Source organism: Corvus cornix, chromosome 20, assembly GCF_000738735.6.
Source record: "Corvus cornix cornix isolate S_Up_H32 chromosome 20, ASM73873v5, whole genome shotgun sequence".
NCBI classification, from domain to species: Eukaryota; Metazoa; Chordata; class Aves; order Passeriformes; family Corvidae; genus Corvus; species Corvus cornix.
In genome coordinates this window covers 396,553-407,642 of record NC_046349.1, presented here as the reverse complement: position 1 = coordinate 407,642, position 11,090 = coordinate 396,553, and the positions used below count along the sequence as shown (strand labels likewise).

At 54.7% G+C, this 11,090-nt stretch overlaps 1 protein-coding gene across 2 annotated transcripts; it reads left to right on the top strand.

Annotated features, from left to right (window-relative positions):
* The first annotated feature begins 3,011 nt into the window (after positions 1-3,011).
* SLA2 (Src like adaptor 2) lies at positions 3,012-6,513 on the top strand. 2 transcript variants are annotated; one of them, XM_019294043.3, is made up of 8 exons: positions 3,012-3,237; positions 3,608-3,845; positions 3,931-4,030; positions 4,162-4,248; positions 4,489-4,592; positions 5,160-5,309; positions 5,474-5,600; positions 5,693-6,513. In XM_019294043.3, the coding sequence occupies exons 2-8, from the start codon at positions 3,758-3,760 to the stop codon at positions 5,838-5,840; spliced, it is 804 nt and encodes a 267-aa protein (XP_019149588.1). In that variant the 5' UTR covers positions 3,012-3,237; positions 3,608-3,757; the 3' UTR covers positions 5,841-6,513. The 2 variants fall into 2 exon arrangements, with proteins under 2 accessions (XP_019149588.1, XP_019149587.1); XM_019294042.3 differs by having other exon boundaries at positions 3,583-3,845.
* The last annotated feature ends 4,577 nt before the right edge of the window (positions 6,514-11,090 follow it).

Genomic DNA, 11,090 nt, shown 5'->3' with positions numbered 1-11,090 from the left:
TGGAGCGGGGTTACGGTGCTGGGCATGAGTTAGTCCCAGTCTCGCTGTCACGCTCCTGCAGCTGCCTGCCTGGACTGTCTGAGACCTTGGGGGAGGTCATTGCAGAAATGAGACAAAGTATTCTCAAGCATTGCAAACTGGATGAAAGTTGAGACTGGGAAAAACTGGCCAGTTTTATCAATGAACAAACAGTGGCAGTAGAAAGGGATCAAATGAGCAAAACCAGAATTTAAATCTATAGGAGACAGGAGACCACCAAAGAAACCTGGCCCCTGGACACGGTGGGAAGTTCAGCACTTCTGGATGCAGGTGTGGATACAAAGCACCATGTGCAGGAGAGAAGCCAGTGTAGGTGCAGCACTGGGATCTAATATGATCTGCTGACTGCACCCAGGAATGGTCCTGCCTTCAGAAGTACAGACCAAAAGAAAGGAAACACAGTATTTAAATGACAGTGAAATGAGTTAGAGGAAGTGATCCCACAGCAGGGATCAAGTGCTGTTCATGATGATGTGGAGAAGGAGAGCTCCAAGCTCCCGACTGCTCCTGGACCAGGAGCCCAGGTTAGTATGGAAATTAGACTTAGCAATTTGGAAGAGGAGTGATTTAGTGGAGAGTGCTGTTGTCATGGTGGCTCATAGGCTGATGCAAGGCAAGATCTGTAGTGATGGTTGGAAGGATTTAATTGTCCTTAAAATAACTGGGAAAAGTAGACTTGTTTTTACATAAGCAAATGTTTTTCCTGTTAAAAAGGCAAAAAAATCAAAGGCAAATACAAGGTGAAAAATCAGTTTAGTAAAGGGACAAAGTGTTTCGTTGGGTGCCATGAACTACACCCACCAAATCCAGGCACAGAGCTTGAGCTTGGGACAGCCTTGCCTGAGCTTGGATCCTGATCCCTGCTGACTGTTGGAGTGTGAGCAGGGCAAAAATGTGCATTCCCATCCCTCGAGGGGCAGCCCAGAGGTTGGAGTAAGACCTTGCAAATTGGTGGAGTTTCCTTGACCTCTTCCTGCTCTTGGGAACTGGGATGCCCAGTGGAAGGGGCAGGCAAATGGAGCCAGCATTTTTCTATGCTCACCCTTAGGACTGAATTCCCAATTGCCCAAAACCTTGGGACAAGTTCATTCAGTGGCGTGTCTAGCCCAAGATCCCAAATTTGTGTATCAGTGGCTCCTTCAGCAGCACAGGGTGAGCCTGGCTTAGCTCAGCTCCAGGTCACTGATGGAAAAATACAACTCGCAGCCACAGGCTGAGGTTTCTGCATGGGGGCTGCAGGGCCTCAAGTGCTGATGGGGGTGGGGGGGTTCTGCAGAACCCAGAAATCCATGGACCAAGTGTTTGGCTACCCCCAGCCCTGGGGCCGAGCTGCAGCCAGCCCCTGCCCCCTCACACCTGGACATGTTCCTTTGCAAAAGGGATGGTGTCAAACTCTTCTTGGTGCCAGAAAATGCTGGGAGGAGCAACAGCCAAAGATGGGGAATTGGGAGGCTCAGAATTGATGCTGGGATTTTTCCTTGTTTTGAAGGCAGAAGGATGGGGGGGTTGTGGGATGAGCAGTGGGGAGGGATGTCCATCCTGGAGGTGTTCAGGGTAGAGCCACAGCAAAGCTGTGTCAGTCACACACTGAGGAGGACACAGGACTGGGGCCATCAGGGGCTCTTGCCTCCCACAGCAATCGTTTGGTCTCAACTCCTGAAACACCAGGTGGCTGGGCCTCACTTTGCCTGGAACCTTGGTCCTCCCCACCAGATCAAGGTGCACAAGCTGGTGCATTTCTGCTGCCCCAGGTGTGCCCAGGCTGGGGGGAAGAGAGGGCTCCTGGGTCCCTCCTGTGGCCTGAGACACCTGTAATGTGTTTGTAGGCCATGTACTATGCTTTTGCACCCCACATCCCCAAGAACCACAATGGGGCTGCACCACCACTTCCAAGAGCAAATGAATCTTCTCCCAAACATTATCAACCCTTTGCAAAACAGCTCTGCTGATCTCAGGGCAGGCTCAAGGGGGTCCTGACCCCCAACAGTGTCATAAGGCCCAAAAGCCCTGTTGAACCTGAGTGCATTTCACATTGCCAAGGTGGTTACAATTGACCAGAAACTTTCATGTTTCAGCACAGACAGAACAGGATGTGCAGCTGCAGCTGCAGCAGCAGCAGGGCTGCGGCAGGAGGCTGCAAGAATCTGTTCACATGGCGGGGGCACAGAAGGAAACAGTGGGGGGACACAGAGTGTTGCTCAGCTGGGCCATGAGTTCAGGAGCTGCTGAGAGCAAATCCCAAGGACGTTCCTCAGGGCTGGATTGCAGGGAAGGGATGCATGTGTGGATCAGAGGGTTCTGACCTCAGGCAGGGGGAGGGGGGCTGGTGGATGGTGCTGGCTGGGACAAGCAGTGTTTGCTTTGAAAGGTGAATGATACACACACACAGTTTGGGCAATGAATGGTCCCACACCAGCAGCAGCTGCTGAGGATGGAGATGGGACAGAGCTGGGGCTGCACCCACTCATAACCCAACCGAGACCAGGCACAGACAGGCTGGGCAGAGCTGGTGTGGGGCAGAGCTGGTGTGGTGTTGGGTGCGGGGCTGTGCTGGTACGGGGCAGTGCTGGGTGCAGCACTGTGTTGGGCAGGTCCATGAGCATCGCACCTCCCCACCCCGCCCATCACATCCAGCACCATGCTGAGGGCCCTGGTGCTTCTACAACTGAGGAGGCACCCTGGTACACTCCCCCTTCACTGCGACCACCCTGGGGATGGCTCCTTTCCAGCCTCAACTTATGAGTCCTGTCATCATCCCTGCTCCCACTCATACGTGTGACCCATCCGTCCCACTTGCCCACCCATAAATCCCATGCGATGCCCACAGTGCCTTGAGTGCCTGCAGGGACTTTGCTGGGCCTGGTGTCCGTACTCAGGGCTCTGAGGGGCTCAGCTGAGTGATCTGTGACTGAGTGAAAAGGAGAAACCCTCTAGTGTGTGCACGTCACAGGAAGCAGAAGCAACCGCAGCCCCAGCACCTCACAGCCCTTCACGGCAGCACTGCCAGGAGCAGCTCCAGCACCAGGACCTGAACACCCAACCCTAGAGCGGGGCCAAGGGCAAACCAAGAGGGTCTGGCAAGGACAGGGATTGCCACCCTGGGTGCCCTGAGGCCCCTCCATGCAGGGAGGGCAGAGCTGGCCAATGGCTGCCCAGGCATGACACCACCCAAACAATGGTGGCAGCGGTGAGGGGCAGGTAAGTGGAGTTCACCTCTCCTGAGGGCAGGAAGGTGTTAGGGCAAGGGAGGGGAGGGGTTCAGCCTGAGACAGTTCTGGGTCACACGCAGCTCTGGTGGCAGCTCTCCATGGTCAAGGAACTGAAAGAGGCATTCCCGCAGCTGCTGAATCTCCATGGGGGCCAGCAGCTTGGGACGTTGGGATGGGTGCCCCACATTCTGGGGGACATGGGGCTAGGGTGGGATGGCAGCACTCAGGGAGTCAGCCTGGCTGGGAGCTGTCTACTATGAGGCTGCAGAGGCCCTGTCCTGGGGAGTACCCACACACGCTCTGGGGTGGTGATGGGACAATGGTTTTCTCAAAGTGCTGCCTGGGAAACTGCCTGCCAGGCTCAGCCACAGCCCAGAGCCCTGCCCTGGACCATGCTGACATCGCCCTGCATCAATGCCCTGCCTGGGTGGGGAATGCTGACCCAAGAACCAAGTCCCTTCCAGACAGCAGCAGCTCAGGCCAAGGCCCTTGGGGGCTGAACCCCAAGAATGGGGAATTTGCCCAGCCGGGAGAAGTCACTCAGCATCCCAGCAGCGTCTGCCGACACCGCACAACCTCCACTGCCCACACAGGCAGGTGAGTGCCCAGCAGCTGCGAGCTCATTCCAGCACCCAGGCTGGTGCTGCCAAGGGAATGCTGAGCCCTCTCTCCTTCCCTGCAGTCCCCAGTGGCTTCCAGGCCCTGGCCCTCTGTGACTTCCCCTCCAGCGTGGGGGTGGCTGCTGTCCTGAGGATGGGGGAGCAGCTCCGCATCCTCTCTGAGTAAGTCTCTGCACTCCTGCTCAGTGTCCAGCCTGTGGTGCTACAGTGCTGGCATCCATCCTGTATGTCTCTTCCCTCCCCATCCTGCAGCCCCTCAGCCCCTCAGGATGGCTCATCCCTCTTCCCCACAGGGATGGAGAGTGGTGGCTGGTGGCATCTGAGGTGTCTGGCAAGGAGTGTCACATCCCCAGCAGCTGTGTGGCCAAGATCAGGCACAGGTAAATGCTGAGAAGGATCTATCCCAGGGAGGGCCCCAGGGGAACATGGCTCCACCACAGAACCTGGCCAACCCTGAGGCCAGACTCCGGCCACTCCTCTGGGACGTCCTGCCCTGAGAAGTGCTGGGGCTGGGGGGGTGGCATGGCATGCTGGAGTGTCCGCAGGACATGCCCCAGTTGGGGCAGGATGGGCCCCGGGGTGCTGGGTGAGAGGCTCTGCAGTGCCCGCTGTCTGCACAGGTGGCTGTACGAGGGCGTCAGCCGGCAGCAGGCAGAGGAGCTGCTGCTCCGTCCAGGCAACCACAGTGGATCTTTTCTGATACGAGAGAGCCAGACCAGGCAAGGTGAGAGCCCTCAGACCCATCTCCATTACTATCCCAGCCCTCCCCGTCGGGGTGCCAAGGAGCGAGAGGGAGTGATCTTCCCTTGCTCACATCTAATGGCAGTGGCCCTGCCTATGGGGCTGCGTCCTGGTATTGCTGCCCCCCACTCTGTGCTGAGCCCCTGCCATGGGGCTTCAAAAGAACAACCAACCATCAGGTTCCTGCAGCTTTGGGTTATGCAGAGAGGTGGCAAGACTAAGCCTGCAAAATGAAACAGGGCCTATCACACCAAGGGGACCCTGTGAGGGGATCCTGCCAGGTGCCACTGTGCAGGTGGCTGGTGGCACCGACGTCACCCGCTTGTCCCCGCCATTCCCTGTCACCAATGTTGTTTTAAAGGTGCTCATGGCATGGGGCTGGCACAGGGATGCTTGCAGCCACAAAGCCCGTGGGGAGAAGGGTGATGCCTGCTGCTTCTGTAGGATGGTTGAATCCCTGCAGTGTGCAGGAATGCAGCAGGCAGCGGGGCTGAGCAGGACAGGGGCCTGGGACAGCCCAGGCAAGTGCCCTTTGCCCTGTGCCTGGCAGGCTGCTATTCCCTGTCGGTGCGCCGTGGCGAGCGAGCTGCCTGGGCCTCGGTGACTCACTACCGCATCCACCGGCTGGACAACGGATGGCTTTACATCTCGCCCCGGCTCACCTTCCCCAGCCTGCACAACTTGGTGGACCACTACTCTGGTAATGCCCCACCAGCCCCCAGCACCCTGGAGCTGTGTGTGGGATGTCCTATGCTCCAAAAGGAGGGAGGGGAAAAAGGTGGCAGCTGGTCCCCCCCTGCCCAGGTGTGCCCAGGTTGGGGGGCAGGGGGTGCACCCTATTGATGCTGCTGGCTCCCTGCCCAGAGTTCAGCGAGGGCCTCTGCTGCCGCCTCAGCGAGCCCTGCTCCACGGAAGCACCAAGGGCGGCCCCAGCCTCCACACCACCGGCTGTCATCAAGAAGCCATCGCTCCACTGGGATAAGATTGAGAGGTGAGGGCAGCTGGGGCAGGGGCTGGGACTCCCCCACCTGACCCTCAAGGGGCTGTGGGCTGCCTGCTGACTGCCTTATATCCTCCAAGCAGCTCCCTCCTGTTCTCGGAGACCGCATCCCCACCGGAGGAGTCTCCCATCAGCCAGGGCCTGCGGGAAGCCATCAGCTCTTACCTGATCCTCTCAGAGACTGACACCCCTGAGCCAGACCCCACACGAAAGGGGGTGAAGAACAGCTGAGGACAGGGTGCCACTTGCCCACAGCTCAGCCTTGAGCCACAGCTCATCTCCCAGCTCAGCCTTCTCCTGCTTTCAGCTACAGTCACTCATTGGTGCTGGGGCCCATTGGCCAGAACTTGGGACAGCCAAGACCAATATGGAGCCTGGCAGGCAGCAATGCTGGAGGAGGCAGGTGCCTGAGGGCCTGTTTTTCCCTCAAAGGACACTTTGGGACAGGATGCTTGAACACCCTGAGCTTCACCCAACACCCAAGGGGGGAGGAGGCAGAGGCTGCAGAGAGAAGGAGCCCTGCCTGCCCCACAGGCTGCAGCGGGGGCCCTGGCATCTGTGCTCCCAAAGCAGCAGAGAGAGGATGGAAATGTTCAACAAACCAAATCCTGGCCCTCCCCCATCAGACCTCTCAAGTTCAAGCACAACCATTTTAGGGGTGTGGGTGTCTGTGCAGGCCTGTGGGCAGCAGCCAGGGACCCTCAGAATGCTCTCACCCCCATAACTCAGCCACTCTGCTTGCTGGGACCAGCATCCAGGGGTGAACCAGCCCCTGGTAGTGCCCAAAGCAGCTGATTTTTAAACCTTTTAACAACATGGATTGTAAGTTCTGCAAAGCAGGATCCTGCTGGACATGCAGCAATAACCATCTGTAGCGTCTCAATTAAAAGGCACCTCCTTCACAGCTGAGGCTTGGTGAATATTATCGTCACTTGCCCATGGGGCCAGTTTCACTGCCACAGCCTGCAGGGATTTGCTCCAGCCATGGCCCTTGGTGGCCCCTGCCAGAGTGAGCAGGCAGCCACGGGCCAGTGCTGGTCCTCAGCCAACTCTCTTCGGGTAAATTCATGAGCCCAGTAGGTTTAAAAGTGTAATTTAACATCAGAACTGCTGTTCTAAGGAACAGTGGGGAAAGAAATGGGTCTGTGCCAGGAATAGATTATTCAGAGAAGTAGAATGCAAATACTCATGTACAACCCTGATCCCAGCTACACCGCAGGGCTGAGGGGCCTGAAGAGCAGCAGAAATGCCTCAGAGCAGCCACACTTCAGAGCCTCTGCTTTCAACAGGCCCTTATCAGCAAAGCTGGAGCTTCCTCTGTGGCCAGAAGCGGTGCAGAGCAATTTTGCTGCTTGGCACCATCCCCCTCTTCCTTCCCTCTCTGCACCCCGAGGCCAGTGCAGCAAGACCTCCCGTGGCCTCCAAGCTGCAGGGCTCTGGCTTGGACATGCTCTAATCCCTTCCTCATTTTCCTGTCTGATGAGCTCAATCTTGCAACCTACCATCACTTTCTCATTTCCTTCTCTACCCAGAGCTTTACAGACCTGCTCAGCCCCAGCCTCCAGCCCAGGTGGCCTCAGCACAGAACAGGCTGGGGTTTGTCCCTGCCCTTGTCCTGCTGCTGTCATGCTTGGGGCCCCAAGGTAACTCAGAAGAGTTTTGCATCCTTTATTTTTGCTATTGACCCAACATGGCTCTTGGGTTCCTCCCTCCATCACTGACCTGCACCCAGGTTGCTGGATGCATTTACACAAAGGGCCACAGTCAAGAGCCTGCTGCTCTGGCATTTGTAACCTGGAGCCAGGTAAAATGGGACAGATGTAGTTGGAAAGGCTGTTCAAATCCTTCCCCATTGCCAGCAGCCTCTGAGCCCTCCAACGTTCCTGTCCCGAAAATCAACTTGTTCTGGGCATATGCCACTCATGCTGGGAAATGTCTTCCCAGGGCACCCCTGGCACATTCCCTGCCTCTCATGGTTGAATGCTGCAGCCTGTGAACACCACGGGCATGAAGCAGGTTTTGACAAGCAGCAGAGGCACAGAGTGGGTCCAACAGCTCCAAAGAGTAGTAGCGCTCTGCCAGCCGGAGGAGAGCAAAGCAGAAGTGGTGACCACGGGGCTACTCTCCCAGGCAGTGCAGGACAGGCACACTGAAGGCTCTGAAGGGACAGAACAAGCCCCAATGAGACCCACAAGTGCCAGGGCAGGGGAGGACCCACCAGCTACCCCAGCCACCCCAGTGTGGGCAGCTGTGAAGGCACAGCAGGTCTTCCCTCGTGGTGTTCTGAAGGCCCAGGACCCTCACAGGGAGAGGAGCTTCCCAGCTGCTCCCCAGTGTTCAGGGCACCTTGCGATTGTGACCAGTGGCCAATTTGGCCAGATCAGCCACCCTGTGGGCAGCACAGGCCTCGCCAAGAGGTGTGTCACCACTTCCTCTGAAGTCACAAGTACTTTGTGTTACAAACCGTACAAACTGTAAGTACAAACTTACTCGGAGATGGGAGTAACTCAGGTTCTTGTTAATAGATCCACTGGGGTGGATTAGAGCAAAACCACACTGAAATGCTCAATGTGTATAAATACCTGTACAGAGGGTTTCTTTTAGAACAAATTGGTTGCAAAGGGGAGCAGGTACATAGTCGTTTTGATTATTATTATCTATAGTAATATAACAATATGAAAGTATTGCAAAATTGTCACTGCAATTCCTGAAGCTGCAGGAATAAAAGAAACTCTCCAGTACCATCTTTCAAGTGTTAGAGAATCAGGCATTACTTTATTCCAGCTAGGATGTGCAGTAGAAATCATTCCAGCTCACCTAGTTCTTTGCCAGACTCTTCATTTAAAACCCAAAGGAATTCTCATTCACTGGTTCTACATTATACAATTCTTAGTACTCGATTCATTATTGATCCCTTCACCTTCAATGCTAATTTGGTCCTCATTCTTCTTATCAATCTTTTCCCAGACCACATGACTCCACCCTAACGAGAGGGTGATGTTTGTTAACGGCCATTTCTCTCTGTATCTTCTGGCTACTCCCAACCTGTAGATGGTGATTTTTGTTGATTGAAGCCCATCAGGCCTCACCCAGCAAAACTCAAACCCTCAGTGAACTGAGTCTTTTAAAGAGAAACATCAATTCTGCCCCTCCGCCCTCCTTCCCCCTTGGCAAAGGTGAACAAACCCATGCTGCTGCCTGCTTCGAGCTGCCCTTCCCCCTCCCTGGTCAAACAAGCCAGGACTTGCCTCTGCCATGTGCTCTGAACTCCTTTGTTCCAAGCTTGGGCAAAACCAAATGTAACTCAATCTCTTTAGCAGTGTCTCATTGGCCTGTCACCCCGGGTCCGCCCCCAGTCCTCCCCTTTCCCCTTCTCCGAATAAAAGAAGAGCCCAAGAGGGGGGCCACGCTCTTTGGCTTTGCTATTCTTCTGCAAACAACATCTGCGTGTCTGTCTCTGCTTGGAAGCTTCCAGTTGCAGGAGTTAGGCAAACTCCCTCTTTGCTTCTGCTGGTGGTATCAGCTTTGCAGCTACCATTTGCCGCTTTCAGAGCTACTGAAATGCTGGATTGCCCGTGCTACCTCTCTAGGCTGCTCGAGGCTTTCTAAGGCATTGAACTACGAGCCTAGCCAGTAAAAAGCTGTGAGTATTCCACAAACCCATGACTAAAGTTACTTTAAAAATTTTAAAAGTTGTATCATTTCCAACAATATGAAACCACAAAAATATCACCCAAGGACTTGTATAAGGGAAAAAGAGAAAGAGAGAAAGAAAAGGAGGAAGGGAGGGAGGATAACAATGTGGAAATCTCACCACCAGTCAGCTTTCAAAGAGTCTTGACTGTTGCAGCTTAGCTGTCCTCTGGTCAAAGTGATGGTCCTTCAGGGGCAGGGGAAAGCAGCCCACAAAACACAAAGTCCGATGGGTTAAAATACACTCAGGCCAGGAATGCCCAGGTACCTCCCCTCGGGTGGGGAGCTTCCAGTCCTGTGGTAGAAAGCCTCAGAAATGAGTCTGGGGGCACTTTGGGAGCCCCTGATGGTTTATGACACCTAAAGACATGACAGCTGCCTCTCAGACATTTGAGCCAGGAACGCCCCATCAGATCTTCCCCTGACATGAGGCTCCATCCTGCCACAAAGTTTGTTATCTCACTCATAGCCTGTCATTCAAGCAAAGCACACCAGTGCCTACACAACCAAGGAATGCTTTGAGTCATTAACCCAGAAAAGTCCAGTCTCTCACACTTGGCAGTATCTGGATGTGTGACCCGGCCAGACAAGTCTATGCTCTGCCCCTCACCGCCCTCAAACCAAACTAGGCATCTCTCCCTGCAGCAGCATGTGCTGGGATCAAAGTGATTTTGAGGAGTTGCAAAGCAGGCAGTGCCATCAGCTCTGAGCCTCTGTGGAAAGGACACAGCTGTGCCCAGAGCCCAAACTCAGAGCAGCATCCACCCAACCCTCACCCCAGGGCATAGAAATCACTGGCTCAGGAGCCCTGGTGTCCCTTGTCATGTCTCTACTCAAGCTCCATGACTTACTTACCAAGTCACCAGTCTGGAAGCCCAGAACGTACACACAGCTTCCACTCCCAAGCCCACGCAGCCCCTCAGAATTAGGTATGGAGCATTACAAGGCTCCATGGCTCCATCCAGCCTCTCCTTTCAAACACCCCAACCAGCAGGAAAACCCCACAGCAGGACAAGATGAATCCCAGTTTTGCTGGTTTGTTCTCAGTTGTTGTCTGCTTCTATGTCGTAATAGGGGAAAAAAAAAAAAAAAAGGTGTTATTTACTGTTAACCTGTTTCAATAGGACCTCGTTCTGGGTTACTCACAGCAGGTATTACCCAGACAAGAGCTGTACACAGATTTTTCCCTTCACAAGAACTGCTGTGCAAGCTGAAGGATTAGCACAAAGCTGTGAGACACTCCTGAACAACTACAATGGCCTGCAGGACTCCAGATCCCCACCGGGAAATCGGAGCAAGGAGCAGCCACGAGCGCTCCCACGGCTGGATGGGGCAGCAGATGGCGGCAGCGCCGATGGTGCACTACCATCAGGCTGGGCATGAACGTGAGCCACGGGCTGGACAACGGTTGGCAGCAGATCCTGTAATTACAGATGATGCTTTGGTCAAGTAACAGCGAGAATATGGTGACTCTACCCACATGAAGGCCGACAGCTGACTGAGAGCTGCCTCCTTCTCTGAGTCTCCATCTATAGAAACCTTCAGATCTGGCAAGTAAATTAATCAGAGGGCACATAAAAACGCGACAAGCCAAAGCACACATCCCATTGAATTATTTCAGATTCAGACCACAACTTCAGAACCCAATTTTGACATTTAAGCGATCATCAAAGACCTGCATGACGACACTGACCTGTGTGACACACTGGGATCTGCCATCAGTGGCTCAAGTCTCTCCAGGCTTCACATGCCAGGCTCCAGCAGTGATGCACCCTCCAGCCTTAAAAC

Excerpts from the sequence above, each read along its gene's own strand:
- SLA2 (XM_019294043.3), top strand. The coding sequence starts at position 3,758 with ATGGGGAATTTGCCCAGCCGGGAGAAGTCACTCAGCATCCCAGCAGCG. Across the intron at positions 4,031-4,161 it reads CAGCTCCGCATCCTCTCTGA|GGATGGAGAGTGGTGGCTGG; the intron begins GTAAGTCTCTGC and ends TCTTCCCCACAG. Across the intron at positions 4,593-5,159 it reads AGAGAGCCAGACCAGGCAAG|GCTGCTATTCCCTGTCGGTG; the intron begins GTGAGAGCCCTC and ends TGTGCCTGGCAG.